The sequence below is a fragment of the Hypanus sabinus genome, chromosome 29 (assembly GCF_030144855.1).
Source record: "Hypanus sabinus isolate sHypSab1 chromosome 29, sHypSab1.hap1, whole genome shotgun sequence".
Classification (NCBI taxonomy): domain Eukaryota; kingdom Metazoa; phylum Chordata; class Chondrichthyes; order Myliobatiformes; family Dasyatidae; genus Hypanus; species Hypanus sabinus.
The window spans coordinates 39,177,170-39,196,570 of NC_082734.1; the positions used below are offsets into that span (position 1 = coordinate 39,177,170).

The window sequence follows — 19,401 nt, forward strand, 5'->3', positions numbered from 1 at the left end:
GTCACGGGAGGCAGACAAACTTGAAAAGCTTGCAAAAGCAGAAAAGCCTATAAGAAGTAGTGGACGTCACAGGCAAAGCTCTCCCCACCACTGAGCACACCTATAAGAAGCACTGCCACAAGAAAGCACCCTCTATCATTGAGGGCCCTCACCATCCAGGCCATTTCTCACTACTGCCATCAGAAAGGAGGTACAGAAGGTCTAGCTTCCACACCAGCAGGTTCAGGAACAGTTATTACCCTTCAACTATCAGGCTCCTGAACCAGCATGAACCAGATAACTTCTCTCTCCCCAACTCTGAACTGATTCCACAACCTATGCACTACTTATTTTCAAAGACTCTACAACTCGTTTTCTCAGTATTATTTATTTACTGTTACGAACCCCGTAACTGGGTCACTTACCAGCAAAGATAGAGAGGTCCGTTGAAGTCTGATGGTACTATTTTTAACAGTATTTATTAGTAAAAATACACAAAAGTAATATCAATGCAAATATACAGATAATATACATCGTCAATACTAAATCTAAAAGTGCGGGTATAATAATAATCAATAAGAAATAAGCTCTATCGTTGTCTAGGGAATAATGTATTGTCCGATGAAAATATAAAAGTCACTCAGTTCACGCAGGCTGCAGCCTTTGGGGACCATTGTGTGGCAATGGTTGGAGAGAGAGAGAGATTTTGAGAAACTTGCCGGCTTTCCTTTTATGATTTTGATCCGTCAGAGTCTCGTTGGTGTGGCCGTTCACTTGTGGCCTCTCCTTTAGCTAAGCCGTTCTTACGTGGCGAGCTCGCCAATCCCAGGCAAGGGAAAAGGACGCACACGAACCCCCAACGGCTGTTGCTATTAAACGCTGTCACGGGATTTCTAGCGTTTCTCCTGGTGCGTCTAAAGGGGTTGTTCCCCAGACCCTCTTTTATCCTTACTCACGGGGTCTCAGATGTCAACCAGGTTAGGATGATGCAATCCCTCAACCAGACCACTCTGGTCATCCCCTGAGGGGCTTCAATGAATAGTACATACTCAATACACAATTCTGTCTCCAAGAGACAATAGCCATTATCAATGGTTTTGTTTCGCTGAGGCCAGGACACATTCCAAACCTTGTGGATTGTCTCTCATTTCCTGGGTCCCAGACCTGAATTAATAGCGATCTTGCGATTCTCAAAAAGGAGGGGGGCGACTTTGTACCCTTCAGCCCCTCAGAGTTGTGGCACATTCGTAACATTACTTAGCTATTTGTTATTTGACAACTTTTGTTTGTGTGAAGTTTTTCATTGCTTATATTGTATTACTTTATTTTACTGCGAATGCCCACAAGGAAATGAATCTCAAGGTAGTATATGATGACATATACATAAGACCATAAGATATAGGGGCAGAATTAGGCCATTTGGCCCATCAAGTCTACTCTGCCATGGCTGATTCAATTTTCCTCAGCCCCAATCTCCTTGTTCTTCCGGTATCCCTTCAAGCCTTGATTATTCAAGGATCTATCAGCCTCTCCCTTAAATATACATAAAGACTTGGCCTCCACAGCTATCTGTGGTAAAACAAAATTCCTTTGATAATAAATTTACTTCAAACTTTTAATTTTGAATCTCCTTCAGTATCAAAGTTGGATAAGTCTGATGAGTATTGAAGAAAGTATACGAGCTATTGCGCCTTCTTCATGGTTCAATCTATGTTCTGGGCCCAGGAGAGGTCCTCCGAGATGCTGATGAATAGTGATATACATCCCTATTATTTCTTGCAATAATATAGTGATTTTTAATGAAGTGTATTGGTTAGCATAACACTTTCCAGCACCAGCTGTAAGATCAGAGATCAATTCCTGTCACTGTCTGTAAGGAGTTTGTATGTTCTTCCTGTGACCATGTGGGTTTCCTCCAGGTGCTCCAGTTTCCTGCCAAGATTTACGGGTTGGGATTAGTGAGTTGTGGGCATGCCGTATTCTCGGCAAGCCTGGCAACACTTGCAGGCTGCTCTTAATGTAGTCATGGTCCAGGGGTTCCCAGGAATCTGAGATTGCAGTTACTTAACGAAGGGCCTTGGCCTGATGTGTTGATAGTCCATTTTCCTCCATAGATGCCGACTGACCCTCTTGTGTTGGACTCAATCCCACTTTGTAGAGCAGTAAATACTTCCAACACTAGGTGGCAGTGCAGTCAGTAAATGAAGATCAGTTTGAGCAAAGTAGGATATCAGATCTATGGTACTATAGTGCCTTCCATGATGCTTTCTGGGTGAATCAAAATGCTGTGCGATGAAGCACTTCTGTGGGAAGCCCAACACTACTTCTGGGGCACTGGAAGCTCCCATAAAGTTAAAGGAAAAAAGCAACCTGTGCAATAAGACCATAAGAATTAGGCCATTTAGAACCATCAAGTCTGCTACACACACAATGCTGGAGGAACTCAGCAGGTCAGGCAACCCCTATGGAGAGGAATAAACAGTTGATGTTTTGGGCTGAGACGCTGTGGTAAATTATTTATACCTGTCTTGACACCCCCCCCCCCCCCGCTGACTGCTCCTGTGGCTCCTCCCACAGACCCCTGTATAAAGACGATTGGGGGCACTGCTCCTCCCTTAGTCTCAACATGGTCGTGGTCCCTTTTTCACTGTTAATAAGCCTATCTTTCACTTCCAGTCTCCTAGAGTAATTGATGGTGAATCAGACACTTCATCACAGACGGGAAAGGAAGGAGGAAGAAGACAGTGTAAGAAGTGGGGGGGAGGGGAGGAGTACAAGATGGGAGGTGATAGGTGGAGGTAGTGATGGGTGAGGGAGGAGGGATGAAGTGAGGAGATGGAAGGTGATAGGTGGAAAAGTTAAAGGGCTGATGAAGAAGGAATCTGATAGGAGAGGACGATGGACAATGGAAGGAGTAGAAGGAACCAGAATATATGATGAGCAAGTAAGGATGAGAAGAGGGGTCAGAGGGGAGTCAGAAGGGGAAATGGGGGGAAAAAAATTTACCAGAAGTTGGACAAATCAATGTTCGTGCCATCAAGTTTGAAGCTACCCAGGTGGAACATGATGTGTTGTTCCCCCATGCTGAGAGTGGCCTCATCATGAAATGTAGAGGAGGAGGGGCCATGGACGAGTTGGAATGAGAACGGGAAGTAAAATTTAAATGGGAGCCGTTGGGAATTTCTGCCTTTTGTGACAGACAGAGACAAAATGTTCAACAAAGCCTATATGCTTTGTTTTAGTGTATTATCAAATTATAACTATGTCACCATATACAATCCTGAGATTCGTCTGCTTGCATGCATACTCTATAAGTCCAAATACCAGAATAAAATCAATGAAAGATTGCACCTACTAGGCATTCAATCAGTGTGCAAAAGACAACAAACTGTGCACACAAAAGAAAAGAAAAAGTAAGTATCGAGAACATGAGTTCAAAAGTCCTTGAAAGTGAGTCCTTTGGTTGTGGGAACAGTTCAGTTATGGGGTTGAAGTTATGGTTCAAGAGCCCGAAGGTTGAGGAGTAAGAACTGTTCCTAAACCCGGTGCTATGAGTCCTGTACTTTCTTCCTGATTGCAGCCCCAAGAAGAGAGTATGGCCTGTGTGGCAGGGGTCCCTGATGATGGATGCTGCTTTTTGCAACAACACTCCATGTATATGTGCTCAGTGGTGGAGAGGGCTTCATCCGTGATGGACTGGGCCATATCCACTACATTTTCTAGGATTTTCTATTCAAGGGCATTGGTGTTTCCACACCAGGCTGTGATGCAGCCAGTCAATATACTCTCCACCACACATCTGTAGAAGTTTGTCCATGTTTTACAAATGTAGATATCATACTAAATTTTCACAGACTCCTAAGGAATTAGAGGCACTGTCATGCTTTCTTTGAAATTGCATTTACACGCTGGGCCCAGGGCAGGTCCTCTGAAATAGTCTGGTCATTCTCGTCAGACCTCTGCATTTTCACCCACAAAACTACTGCTCATCGGATGTTTTTTTTTAAATTTTCACACCATTCTCTGTAAACTCTAGAGACTCTTATGCATGAAAATCAAAATCCTAGGAGTTCCTGAGATACTCAAAACACCACGTCTGGCCCAAGCAGTTATTCCAGAGTCAACGTCATTTAGGTCAATTATTCTTCTCCATTCTGATGTGTGAGCTGAAAAACTGAATCTCGTGACCATATCTGCATGTTTTTGTGCATTGAGTTGCTGCAACATGATTGGCTGATTAGATATTTGTGTATATTGGTGGGTCTCATCAGCAAGAACAAGGAGTCAGCTTACAGAGAGGAGGTGCAGCAGCTAACAGACTGGTGCAGAGCCAACAACCTGTCTCTTAATGTGAACAAACCAAAAGAGATGGTTGTTGACTTCAGGAGGGCACAGAGTGACCACTCCCCACTGAACATCGACGGCTCCTCGGTAGAGATCGTAAAGAGAACCAAATTTCTTGGTGTTCACCTGACAGAGAATCTCACCTGGTCCCTCAACACCAGCTCCATAGCAAAGAAAGCCCAGCAGCGTCTCTACTTTCTGCAAAGGCTGAGCAAAGTCCCACCCCCACCCCCCATCCTCATCAGACTCTACAGGGGTTGTATTGAGAGCATCCTGAGCAGCTGCATCACTGCCTGGTTCGGAAATTGCACCATCTTGGATCGCAAGACCCTGCAGCAGATATTGAGGTCAGCTGAGAAGATCATTGGGGTCTCTCTTCCCACCATCACGGACATTTACACTACATGCTGCATCCTCAAAGGAAACAGCGTTATGAAGGACCCCATGCACCCCTCATACAATCTCTTCTCCCTCCTGCCATCTGGGAAAAGGCTCTGAAGCACTTGGGCTCTCACAACCAGACTATATAACAGTTCCTTCCCCCAAGCTATCAGACTCCTCAATACCCAGAGCCTGGACTGACACCTTGCCCTACTGTCCAGTTTATTATTTATTGTGGTGCCTGTACAGTTTTTGTGCACTTTCTGCAGTCCTGTGTAGGTCTGTAGTCTAGTGTAGCTTTCTCTGTGTTGTTCTTTACATAGTTCAGTCTAGTTTTTGTACTGTGTCGTGTAACATCATGGTCCTGAAAAACGTCTCATTTTTACTACGTACTGTACCAGCAGTTATGGTCAAAATGACAATAAAAGTGACTTGACTTGACTTGACTAATGAGCAGGTCTTCAGATGTACCTAATAAAGTGGCCACATGTGCTCAGAGACTATTGAATAAAGCAAATGCAGTCATCCCTGGGTAATCATGGGGGATTGGTTCCAAGCCCCCCGCAGATACCAAAATCTGTGTATGTTCAAGTCCCTTATATAAAATGGCGTAGTATTTGCATATAACCTACACACATCCTCCTGTGTACTTTAAATCATCTCTAGATTACTTATAATACCTAATACAATGTAAATGCTGTGTAAATGGTTGTTATACCATATTGTTTAGGGAATAATGACAAGAAAAAAAAGTCTGTACATGTTCAGTACCAATGTAACCATCGTAGCTCTTCTGGGAATGCCAATGCCGCCTCGGCAACAGCCGATGTCGATTCTCCCGTGATCTTTTAAGTTCTTGAGGCTGTAGCACTTTACATAGCTAGCCAGCCATCCCTTACTAGCCTTAAACTCCTTCCTCTCGCTCACAACACAAGAAGCGAACAAATGAGACGCGAGGCGAACAATGCTCAAACAATGAGTGCTGGAGGGAGACTGAGGATCTGTGAAATGGCGGGAGGCTACAGCAGGGTATGCCAACACATCACTTCATTCGCATGGATTCAGCGTAGTGCTCAGCATGCGGCAAATTTAACTTTTGTTTTTTGGAACTTTCTGGAATTTTTTTTCGAATATTTTTGATCAGCGGATGCGAAACCTGCAGATACGGAGGGCCGACTGTACAATAATAATAGCAATGTAATCAATTATAGCAAGGAGTTTCCCTTCAGCTGTCTAAACTGCTTCCAGATGCTTCCAAGTTTTATGGCTGTTTTGAAATGCTGAGTTGTCATTACAGAATCACAGAAGGGTGGTGGTGGAAATATAGACAGAACATTTTAAAAGCTCTTATATGAATGTGCAGGCAATGGAGGGATGTAGACATTATCCAGGCAGAAGGTTTTGGCTTAGTTGGCCATTTGATAACTCATTTAATAGTCTTGGACATTTTTATTGTGCACACAAGACCCTGTTGAATATTGATAATGTTGAATACGGTAGGTCTGGTCCATTGTTTCATGGTGAGACCGAACTGGGGGAGCTACATAGTCTCGGTTGTTGCACAGACCAGGCTTTTGTGCCTCAGCGTAACCTGCGTAACTGGCGAGCTTTCGACTTCAACCTTTGACTTTGTGCTCTGGACTTCACCAGGACTACCAACTGCAGGACTCTCCGATCACAGGTTTGACTTTCAAACCTTGTCCTCGCACCAATAACAGGATTGAGTTTTGGGACTTGACTTGAGGAAGGGGGTTACCAGTCTTCTAACTCCCAACTGTACAGACACCTAATCTGGGTCTTGCTGACCAGCTCTCACTCCTGGTCTCCTCAGTGCCTAGCAAATCAAGTACCATAACAGCTCCTGAAGGACAGTTGAACAGCCTCATGGATAGAAAAGGTTGTGGCCCAAACACTGGCAAATGAGAAAGGGCCAATTTGGTTGGCAAGGATTAGTTGGACCAAGGGCCTGTTTCCTAGATGACTCTATGTCTCTAAGAGTGCTGAAAAGATTTACGAGCTGGTTCTAGAGACTGAGTTATAGGGAGAGTTTGGGCAGGATAAGACTTTATTCATTGGAGCAAGGAAGAATGAGGCGTGACCTTAGAGAGGGGTATAAAATCATAAGGGCCATAGTCTTTTTTCCCAATGTTGGGGAATCAATAAGTGGAGGACAAACAGCGGGTCTAGGGTAATTAAGAGGAGAAAGATTTAAACAGAATCTGAGGGGCAACGTTTTTCACGCAGAGGGTGGTCCGTATATGGAATGAGCTACTAGAAGACATGGTTGAGGCATTGCCCATTAACAAAGTTTAAAGGGCTCTACAACAGCTCCTTGGATAGGAAAGGCTTTGATGGATATGGACCAAACATGGGCAAATGGGATTACCTTGGTTGGCAATGACGGTTGAGTCAAAGGGCCTGTTTCCGTGTGTTATGAGAGAAAACGACAGATTACAGCATCTGCAGTCTCTTGTATTGACAATCATGATGTCTCCTGGTGCCAGACACCGGTTCAAACCAGGCCTCACCCTCGAAAGGCATTTGTGCTCTCGTATCGACCCAAATATCAGTACAGAGGTAGTGAGCATAAATCCAACAGTAGAGGGGGTCAGTAGCTTTAACTTCCTTGGTGTTATCGTGGCAGAGGATCTCTCTTGGGATGGGCACATAAGTGCCATCACAAAGATGGTACGACAAGACCTTTACTTGTTAAACGCAGAGTGGAGAATATCCTGACCGGATGTACTACAACCCAGTGTGGAAACATCAATGCCCAGGAATGCCCAGGAAACACCAATGCTCACAAGGAGTGTTGGAAGCAGCCCAGTCCGTCACAGGCAAAGCCCTCCTCCTCATTTACAAGGAGTGCTGCCACAAGAAAGCAGCAACCATCATCAAGGACCCTAATCACCCAGACCATGATTTCTTCTTGCTTCTACCATTTGGCAGGAGAAAGAGAAGCTTTAAGTCCTTCACCACCAGCTTCAGGAATAGTTATTAACCTACAACCATTGGTCTTCTGAACTAGCGTGGATAACTTAACCATATATAACCATATAACAATTACAGCATGGAAACAGGCCATCTCAGCCCTTCTAGTCCATGCTGAACACTTACTCTCACCTAGTCCCACTGACCTGCACTCAGCCCATAACCCTCCATTCCTTTCCTGTCCATATGCCTATCCAATTTTATTTTAAATGACAATACCAAACCTGCCTCTACCACTTCTACTGGAAGCTCATTCCACATGGCTACCACTCTCTGAGTATAGAAATTCCTCGTGTTACCCCTAAACTTTTGCCCCCTAACTCTCAACTCATGTCCTCTTGTTTGAATCTTCCCTACTCTCAATGGAAAAAGCCTATCCACGTCAACTCTATCTATCCCCCTCACAATTTTAAATACCTCTATCAAGTCCCCCCTCAACCTTTTACACTCCAAAGAATAAAGACCTAGCTTGTTCAACCTTACTCTGTAACTTAGGTGCTGAAACCCAGGTAACATTCTAGTAAATCTCCTCTGTACTCTCTCTATTTTGTTGACATCTTTCCTATAATTCGGTGACCAGAACTGTACACAATACTCCAAATTCAGCCTTAATTGCTTTCAAGAAGGAGCTAGATAGGTATCTTATGGATAGGGAAATCAAGGGATATGGGGACAAGGCAGGAACCGGGTATTGATAGTAGATGATCAGCCATGATCTCAGAATGGTGGTGCAGGCTCAAAGGGCCGAATGGTCTACTTCTGCACCTATTGTCTATTGTCTATTAACAATGCCTTGTACAATTTTAAAATTACATCCCAACTCCTATACTCCGTGCTCTGATTTATAAAGGCCAGCATACCAAAAGCTTTCTTCACCACCCTATCCACATGAGATTCCACCTTCAGGGAATTTCATTCACCTCAACTCCAAACTGACTCCACAACCTGTGGACTCACTTTCAAGGACTCGACAGCTCACGTTCTCGATTTTATTTATTATTTTTTTATTATTTGCCCATACCCTGTATTGTCTTCTTTGCCCCATTGGTTATTGGTCAGTATTTGTTTATTTACAGTTTTTTTTATAAACTCTATTGTATTTCTTTATTTTCCTTTAATTTAAACTTTGAACTTTAATTAAAAGAGGGAAAATTCTTGCCTTAGAGAATTCAGTCTTTGGAATTTTTTGCCAGAGAGAGTGAGGGGGCAGAGTTCCTTCTTCTATTCAAGGCTGCCACAGCGATCGAGGGTAATGAGGAAAGAACAGGAAGTTTAGTTCAGCCAAAATTCTAATGAATAGCAGAGCAGTCTCGAGGATATACTTGTCTCATGAAGTTGACAGAGGACTGATCTACGATGTTAGACATTGGACAAGAGAAAGAGGTTGAGATTTCTGCTGAAGTCTTTCAGCAGCAGAGTGGGTTAAGCAGAATTACCCACAAACCAGTGATCAGTAAGTTAATAGATCCTGACAATTCAAGCTAAAGCAAAATAATGATTACCTTTGTGTTAGTAATGAGGAGGTTGCCTGTGGCTGCTGTACCGTGTGGTTGATTCAACCCATCATTAACTTCCCAGTTTCTCCTTGGAAAAGAGGAGCCAAGAAAGATGGAACTTTGATTAAAGCTCTTCCTTTCACTTCTTGGCACCTAGAGACAGAGAGTCAAGAGTCTATGCCTCTAGGAAGCAACGTCTCTGAGAGGCGGCATCCATTATTAAGGATCCCACCAGCCAGGACATGCCCTGTCCACATTGCTACCATCAGAGAGGACTGAAGATGCTTTAGGAGCAGTTTCTTCCCCTCTGCCATCAGATTTCAGAATGAGCTGTGAAACCATTCTTACAACCTCACTACTTTTGCCTTACTTATATTTATATATGCTGTATATACAATATATATGTTCATTTCCCTTCATTTATTTGGGACATTATGCCCCTTATTTGGGACAGGAGATTGGCCAAACAGTTTCTAACTAGCATCAGTTGGGTGTCCTTGTGTGGCCATTAGAGACTACACTGTGCATAGAGCGAACAATTCTTAAATGGTGTCAGCCAAGTGTTAGGATTCAAAAAGCAGTGATTTTTGTCACTGATAATTGGAGAGAAATAAGCAGTAAGACAATTCAGAACTGTTCTGCTCACTGCGGTTACAAGCATTCGGGTTTGGAAGTGCCAGAAGCAGCCGGAAGTGAGTATGAAACTATTTCACTATTTCAATGAGTTAGGTACTACGAAGAATGTAATCTTTGGTCCTCACCAGTCACTCATCTCTCACCTGTAGCTCCAAGTAGCTGTTTGCATGTGACAGCAGTGCATCCCGATACATTGATTCAACAGGCAAGCTAAAGCAGGTGAGGGTAGCCAGTGTGGCTCCTGACCCCGTGAGACAGGGACCTGCCTTTCCCAGCATGTAGGGTCAGTTCCAGTGGACATTGAGATACAACGGCCAGGAAGGTGGTTTTGTAATGCTCCTTGGAGAGTGAAGGACATGACAAGGCACAGAGGATGTCACATTCTGTGGAGAGAAATGAACAAGTTCAAAGTTCACAGTAAATTTATTATCAAAGTGCATACACTAAGTGGCCACTTTATTAGGTACCTCCTGTACCTAATAAAGTGGCCACTCAGCGTATGAGATTTTCTGCTGCTGTAGCCGATCCACTTCAAGATTTGATGTGTTGTGTGTTCAAAGATGCTGTCCTGCACACCACTGTTGTAACATGTGGTTATCCGAGTTACTGTCATCTTCGTGTCTGTCTGAACCAGTTTGTCCATTTTCCTCTGACCTCTCTCATTAACCACAGAACAGCTGCTCACTATATGTCTTATTTTGTTTTTCATACCATTCTCTGTAAACTCTAGAGACTACTTTGTGTGAAACTCCCAGGAGATCAGCAGTTTCTGAAATACTAAAACCACACTGTCTGGCACCAACTACCACTCCATGGTCAAAGTAACTCAGATCACTTTTCTTCCCCATTCTGATGTTCGGTCTGAACAACAAATGAACCTCGTGACCATGTCTGCATGCTTTTATGCATTGAGTTGCTGCCACCTGATTGGCTGATTAGATATTAGCATTAATGAGCAGGTGTACAGGTGTACTGAGTGAACTGGCCACTGACGATTGTCACCATATACTACCTTGAGATTCATTCTCTGCAGGCATTTACCCTTCATCTGGGACTGAACGGGTAGAGGAAAGGTAGTCACTGTAAGGGGATGAGGAGAGGGGTAGATCCAATTGAAGAGGAGTGATGGGGAGATGGTGGAGGAAAGAGTGGAGAAAATAACAGACAAGTTCATGTGACTGTAGTGGTGAGCCTGTGGTTGAAATACAGGAAAGAATAGCACAGTGCAGGACATTTGACCCTCGACATTGTACCAACACTATCACCTCCCCTACCATCAATCTAACCACTCCCTCCCACAAAGCCCTCCATTTTTCCTTAATCCATGTGTCTATCTAAGAGCCTCTTAAAAGTCCTTAATGTACCTGCCTAATCACCACATACCCAGCACACACACCCCAGATACTCACCCTTCCTCCTTCAGATTGTAAAGGGGAGTTCTTCTTTTTCTTTGTTACTGTGTATGTAATCAAAATGGCTTCATTGTTTTGTTAAAAGCAGGAATGCTTCTTTGTTGCGAGAGAGTGCTGGAAGCTTGTTTGGGTTAAAATTTACTGATAACGAGAATTGTATTCCTTTGTAAACCAATTTACAAATGTTGCAAAGGTGTTGCATTGCTTGTCCGAGAAAATCTTATGGCGGTGCTTTGGAAGGATAGATTAGAGAGCTCCTCCAGGGAGGCTATTTGGGTGGAATTGAGGAATGGGAAAGGTGTAGTAACACTGATAGGAGTGTATTATAGGCCACCTAATGGGGAGTGTGAGTTGGAAGAGCAAATGTGTAAGGAGATAGCAGATATTTGTAGTAAACACAAGGTGGTGATTGTGGGAGATTTTAATTTTCCACACATAGACTGGGAAGCTCATTCTGTAAAAGGGCTGGATGGTTTAGAGTTTGTGAAATATGTGCAGGATAGTTTTTTGCAACAATACATAGAAGTACCGACTAGAGATGGGGCAGTGTTAGGGAATGCGATAGGTCAGCTGACAGATGTATGTGTTGGGGAGCACTTCGGGTCCAGTGATCACAATAGCATTAGCTTCAATATAATTAAGGAGAAGGACAGGACAGGACCTAGAGTTGAGATTTTTGATTGGAGAAAGGCTAACTTTGAGGAGATGCGAAGGGATTTAGAGAGAGTGGATTGGGTCAAGTTGTTTTATGGGAAGGATGTAATAGAGAAATGGAGGTCATTTAAGGGTGAAATTATGAGGGTACAGAATCTTTATGTTCCTGTTAAGTATCATGGTTTTCAAGGGATATTAGAAATTTGGTTCGGAAAAAGAGGGATGTCTACAATAGATATAGGCAGCATGGAGTAAAGGAATTGCTCGAGGAATATAAAGAACGTAAAAGGAATCTTAAGAAAGAGATTAGAAAAGCTAAAAGAAGATACGAGGTTGGTTTGGCAAATAAGGTGAAAGTAAATCCGAAAGGTTTCTACAGTTATATTAAAAGCAAGAGGATAGTGAGGGATAAAGTTGGCCCCTTAGAGAATCAGGATGGTCAGCTATGTGTGGAGCCGAGGGAGATGGGAGAGATTTTGAACGATTTCTTCTCTTCGGTATTCACTAAGGAGAAGGATATTGAATTGTGTAAGGTGTGGGAAACAAGTAAGGAAGTTATGGAACCTACGACAATTAAAGAGGTGGAAGTACTGGCACTTTTAAGAAATTTAAAAGTGGATAAAACTCCGAGTCCTGACAGGATATTCCCCAGGACCTTGAGGGAAGTTTGTGTAGAAATAGCAGGAGCTCTGACGGAGATCTTTAAGATGTCATTAGAAACGGGGATTGTGCCGGAGGATTGGCGTATTGCTCATGTGGTTCCATTGTTTAAAAAGGGTTCTAGAAGTAAGCCTAGCAATTATAGACCTGTCAGTTTGACATCAGTGGTGGGTAAATTAATGGAAAGTATTCTTAGAGATAGTATTTATAATTACCTGGATAGACAGGATCTGATTAGGAGTAGCCAGCATGGATTTGTGCGTGGAAGGTCATGTTTGACAAACCTTATTGAATTTTTTGAAGAAGTTACGAGGAATGTTGACGAGGGAAAGGCAGTGGATGTAGTCTATATGGACTTCAGCAAAGCCTTTGACAAAGTTCCACATGGAAGGTTAGTTAAGAAGGTTCAGTCGTTAGGTATTAATGCTGGAGTAATAAAATGGATTCAACAGTGGCTAGATGGGAGATGCCAGAGAGTAGTGGTGGATAATTGTTTATCGGGATGGAGGCCGGTGACTAGCGGGGTGCCTCAGGGATCTGTTTTGGGCCCAATGTTGTTTGTAATATACATAAATGATCTGGATGATGGGGTGGTAAATTGGATTAGTAAGTATGCCGATGATACTAAGGTAGGAGGTGTTGTGGATAATGAGGTGGGTTTTCAAAGCTTGCAGGGAGATTTATGCCGGTTAGAAGAATGGGCTGAACGTTGGCAGATGGAGTTTAATGCTGAGAAGTGTGAGGTTCTACATTTTGGCAGGAATAATCCAAATAGAACATACAGGGTAAATGGTAGGGCATTGAGGAATGCAGAGGAACAGAGAGATCTAGGAATAACAGTGCATAGTTCCCTGAAGGTGGATTCTCATGTAGATAGGGTGGTGAAGAAGGCTTTTGGAACGCTGGCCTTTATAAATCAAAGCATTTGAGTACAGAAGTTGGAATGTGATGTTAAAATTGTACAAGGCATTGGTAAGGCCAAATTTAGAATATTGTGTGCAGTTCTGGTCACCGAGTTATAGGAAAGATATCAATAAATTAGAGAGAGCGCAGAGACGATTTACTAGGATGTTACCTGGGTTTCAGCACTTAAGTTACAGAGAAAGGTTGAACAAGTTAGGTCTCTATTCATTGGAGCGTAGAAGGTTGAGGGGGGATTTGATCGAGGTATTTAAAATTTTGAGAGGGATAGATAGAGTTGACGTGAATAGGCTGTTTCCATTGAGAGTAGGGGAGATTCAAATGAGAGGACATGATTTGAGAGTTAGGGAGCAGAAGTTTAAGGGAAACACGAGGGGGTATTTCTTTACTCAGAGAGTGATAGCTGTGTGGAATGAGCTTCCTGTAGAAGTAGTAGAGGCCAGTTCAGTTGTGTCATTTAAGGTAAAATTGGATAGGTATATGGATAGGAAAGGAGTGGAGGGTTATGGGCTGAGTAGGTGGGACTAGGTGAGATTAAGAGTTCGGCATGGACTAGGAGGGCCGAGATGGCCTGTTTCCGTGCTGTGATTGTTATATGGTTATATGGTTATAATTGGGATTAATGTTGTTCTTTCTTCTGAGTCTGTAAGCTATTGTTGGCGGGCTTTTGGGGAGATTGGCGCGAGGGGGTGAGAGAGAGAGGATGTGATGCTGTAAACTGGGCGAGAAACAGACCCCAAGGGGGAGGTCCAAGGCCAGGAGGTACCCTGAGGAGAGGAGACGACGATATATATGCTTGGTTGACCACTTCGGGTGGTCCTGAGCTGCGACTCGAGGAGTTCGGAGGGGATCGAATGGTGGCCAGAAGACTTCAGTAATTGAGCTCCAACGGTTGTGCACAAAGTGGTTTGGACTTTGATAAGTTTGGCGCCTTTTCTTTATTTTTTTTCTTCATATATACTGTATCGTTATTAATCACTTAGTTATAGTAACCTTTATAAATTGTACTCATTTCATCGCTTATGGTGTACTGTCTGTTTTTGGGTGAGGCAGAGACATCACACAGCATCCAACCAGCTGGTTACCCAGTTTGGCGGGGCCGAAGGCTGCTCCCCCTAGACGAGAACGAGCTGAGCGAGCCTGAGGCGACCCAGGGGGTTACAAGATACCTTAAAGTTATTCTCCTTTATATTAGCCATTTCCACCCTAGGAAAGTGCCTCTGGCTCTTCACTCCATCTATGCCTCCTGCCGTCTTGTACACCTCTATCAAGTCGTTTCTCATTTCCCTTCTCTTCAAAGAGAAAAGCCCAATCTTTCCTCATAAGATGACAGTGGAAGTCACAGAGAGTGGAGGGGGAGATGTGGTGGACTCATGGAACTCCTGCCAAAGAGCAGAGGAAATCTTTATCAAAAGCAGAATACCTTAAAGAGACCTTGAGTCATAAGGCGTTGGAGCAGAATTAGACCATTCAGTCTCTCCAATCTGCTCCGCCATACCGTCATATCCCTCTGAGCCCCATTCTCCGGCCTGCTCCCCAGAACCTTTAATGTCCTTATAATCAAGAACCTATTAACCTCTGCTTTAAATCTACCCAATGAGTTGGCCTCCACTGTCGCCTGTGACAGTGAATTCCACAGATTCACCCTGCTCTACCTTTGCTGTAGAATAGTAAAATGGAGACACAAGAGATGACGGGTGCTGGATTCCAGAGCAAACTGGGTGAAGGGTCTCAAATTGAGATGCTGACCGGATCACGGGGGTTTTGTTGTGGAATGTTACTACCCTGGCATCAGGGGTAAGGTTGGTGTTCTGTGCTCGCTTGACTTGCCCTGTGATGCCTATGTTTATTCTGCTTGTAACAAGATCTCCTTGTTCCAAATTAGGGAAAGTTTACCTCGGCAACAAGCAAGAGATTGCAGAGAAACGAATACCTGAACTCAATATGTACATGAAGGTAGGAAGCTCCTTAAACAGCAGATGCTTCCCTTTCTGCCCCTTGTCCAGCTACTGTACTTCTTTGCATGATTCTTCCTTTCTCCAAGAGTGTCTCTATTCTTCTGTTGCAATTTAATGGATTTGACAATGGTATTCAAAGTCAGGAAATGTTTTGGGAAAGAATAAATAAGGACATCACGATGAGACAAACAAGGTCGTCAGATTGAAGATCTTTGACAGATTGAGACAAGCAAGGGTTAACACCACCTCCCCCTCCCCACCACCACCACCACCATTCTGACCAATTTATACAGGAGCACCATCGAGAGTGTCCTGACCAGCTTCATCTCTGTCTGGTAGGGGAATTGCAAGCCATCTGACCACAAGACCCTACAGAGGATCGTGAGGACTGCTGAGAGGATCATCGGGGTCTCTCTCCACCCATCCGAGATAGTTATCAGGAGTGCTGTGTATATGGGACCCTTAGCATTGTCAAAGATCCCTCCCATCCATCCCACAATCTCTTTGATCCCCTACCATTAGTCAGGAGGTACCGTAGTATTAGGACAAGGACTGTTGGAATGGAAAACAGCTTCTTCCCCCAGGCTGTGAGACCACTGAACTACCTGCCTCCACCCAGCTCTCATCACATGTAAAGAGCCAGTAGTGTTATACTGTTCACTTTTTAACTTGTGTCATATATGCACCTTATGCTAAATGTCAATCTTCTGGGTTATATTTTAGTATTTGTGATAATGTTACTTTATGTGTTGTGGGTGAGTTATATGTACTACGTGGTGCACCTTTGTCCAGAGGAACATTGTCTCATTTGGCAATATGCATGTATTTGGTTGAATGATAATAAATGGGAACTTGAACTTGAGAAGACCTGGAGGAGATCAGGATAACTATTTTATCTCAGTGAGCTATAGCACCTGCAAAGGCGATGGAAACAGATTGATTGGAAATGTTCCAAGTGGAAATGAATCCATACTGAACAATATCACAAAGAGTGATATGGGAAAGAAGCAAGGGCTGGGACTAATTGCCTAACAAAAGTTAAACGTGGGCTTGGCAGATTCTTAGGTTTTTGAATGAATCATTTTCCACTGAAACTCTTTGGTAAATTAGTCTATTCTTGTCACATTTACTGAGCTGTTTTGTTTTGCATGTCACCAGATGGATCATTTCATTCATTATCATGTGCCGTGCTGTGTGACATGGGCAAGCATGGTCCCATGACCATTGTTTGGTCCTGGCAAAACTTTCTGCAGAAGTGGTTTGCCATTGCTTTTTACTGGGCAGTGTCTTTACAAGACAGGCTACACCAGCCATTATCAATACTCTTCAGAGATTGCCTGCCTGATGTCGGTGGTCACATAACCAGGACTTGTGATGTGCACCAGCTGCTCATACGGCCATCCACCACCTGCTCCCATGGCTTCAGGTGACCCCGATTGGGAGGCTAAGCAGGTGCTACACCTTGCCCAAGGGTGACCTGTAGGTTAGCGGAGAGAAAGAGCACCTTACTCCTGCTTTGGTAGAGATATATCTCCACCCCACCACCTGAAAATTCAGTATATCAGTGTATTGAGGTATTTGGTAGGAGGCCCGGTAGCCTTGCTTCACAGCGCCGGTGATCAGTGATCAGGGTTCAACTCCCGCTACCATCTGTAAAAAATTTGTGCATTCTCCCCATGACCACTCAGGTTTCGTTCCGCATTCCAAAGACGTACGAGTTAGGTTACGTTGGTGCCAGAAGCATGGCTACACCTGACGGCTGACCCAAGCACATCCTCTGTTGAAATAAAGGACACATTTCACTGTGTGTTTTGATGTATAACTGATAAATAAAAGCTAATCTTTAATCTATAAGGGAAAGCGATAACATACTGGAGAGTAACGTGTTATTGTTACAAAGAAAGTACAATGCAGACAGATAATAAGGTGTAAGGCCATACCAAAGTTGATGGTGAAGTCAAGAACCCATTTTATTCAATCATTGAATCCTTTTGATGCCATTGAACCTGGGGGGATGTGCTTTCAGGCTTTTGTTACCTACTGTCTGTTTATTTATTTTATGATATGATCCATGGGAAGGAAGTTCACCCCTCTGACAAATGACCAGGTGCTGTGTCTCACCATGGCCGATGTGAGAAGAACCCTGTGCAGTGTCAACCCACAGAAGACTGCTGGACCAGACAACATTCCTGGTAGAGTGCTCAGAGGATGTGCAGACCAGCTAGCAGAGGTTCTCACTGACATCTTCAACATCTCCCTGAGCAGCGCCACCATTCCAACGTCCATCGTCCCCGTGCCAAAGAAGTCTTCAGTGTCCTGCCTGAATGACCACCGTCCCCTTGCACTTACACCCATCATCATGAAGTGTTTCGAGAGGCTCGTCATGAGGCATATCAAGACCCTGCTGCCCCCCTCACTGGACCCCCTGCAGTTTGCGTACCGTCCCAACCGCTCAGCAGATGGCGACATTGCCACCACCCTCCATCTGGCCCTAACCCACCCGGACAAAAAAGACACATATTGTCACGATGCTGTTCATAGACTTCAGTTCAGCATTCAACACAATCATCCCTCAGAAACTGATTGGAAAGCTGAGCCTACTGGGCTTGAACACCTCCCTCTGCAACTGGATCCTAGACTTCCTGACTGGGAGACCTCAGTCAGTCCGGATCGGGAGCAGCATCTCCAACACCACCACACTGAGCACGGGGGCTCCCCAGGGCTGCGTGCTCAGTCCACTGCTGTTCACTCTGCTGACCCACGACTGTGCTGCAACACACAGCTCGAACCATATCAACAAGTTCGCCGATGACATGACTGTGGTGGGTTTCATCAGCAAGAACGAGTCAGCTTACAGAGAGGAGGTGCAGCAGCTAACGGACTGGTGCAGAGCCAACAACCTGTCTCTTAATGTGAACAAAACAAAAAAGATGGTTGTTTACTTCAGGAGGGCACAGAGTGACCACTCCTCACTGAACATCGACGGCTCCTCAGTAAAGATCGTAAAGAGAACCAAATTTCTTGGTGTTCACCTGACTGAGAATCTCACCTGGTCCCTCAACACCAGCTCCATAGCAAAGAAAGCCCAGCAGTGTCTCTACTTTCTGTGAAGGCTGAGGAAAGTCCATCTCCCAGCCCCCCCATCCTCATCACATTCTACAGAGGTCGTATTGAGAGCATCCTGAGCAGCTGCATCACTGCCTGGTTCGGAAATTGCACTATCTCGGATTGCAAGATCGCAAGCGGATAGTGAGGTCAGCTGAGAAGATCATCAGGGTCTCTCTTCCTGCCATCACAGACATTTACACTACACGCTGCATCTGCAAAGAAAACAGCATTATGAAGGACCCCATGCACCCCTCATACAATCTCTTCTCCCTCCTGCCATCTGGGAGAAGTCTCCAAAGTATTTGGGCTCTCACGACCAGACTATGTAACAGTTTCTTCCCCCAAGCTATCAGACTCCTCAATAGCCGAAGCCTGGTCTGACACCTTGCCCTATTGTCCTGTTTATTATTTATTGTAATGCCTGCACTGTTTTTGCGCACTCTATGCGGTCCTGTGTAGGTCTGTAGTCTAGTGTAGCTTTCTCTGTGTTGTTTTTTTAATGTATTTCAGTCTAGTTTTTGTACTGTGTCATGTAACACCATGGTCCTGAAGAAGTCTCATTTTTACTATGTACTGTACCAGCAGTTATGGTCAAAGTGACAATAAAAGTGACTTGACTTGACTTGATACTGTGCGGAGTAGGTCCTTCCAGGCCTTTGAGTCATGCCAATCCTGGAACCCTAACCTAATCATGGGCCAATTTACAATGACTATTTAACCAAATCGGTACGTCTTTGGAGAATAGGGGGAAACCGGATCACCCAGGGAAAACCCATGCATTCCATGAGGAGTGTGTTACAGAGGAATTGAACTCTGAACTTCCACACCCTCGAGCTGTAATAATGTTGTGCTCCTGTGGTG

General features: G+C 44.2%; 1 protein-coding gene across 3 annotated transcripts in view; it reads left to right on the forward strand.

Moving 5' to 3' along the window:
• The window catches only part of ncf4 (neutrophil cytosolic factor 4), a 101,693-nt gene that overhangs the window by 25,116 nt on the left and 57,176 nt on the right, over positions 1-19,401 (forward strand). For all 3 annotated transcript variants that reach the window (XM_059954194.1, XM_059954195.1, XM_059954196.1), the window contains exon 4: positions 15,360-15,430. In XM_059954194.1, coding sequence (XP_059810177.1) covers positions 15,360-15,430 — 71 coding nt within the window. The remainder of the gene's footprint in view (positions 1-15,359; positions 15,431-19,401) is intronic.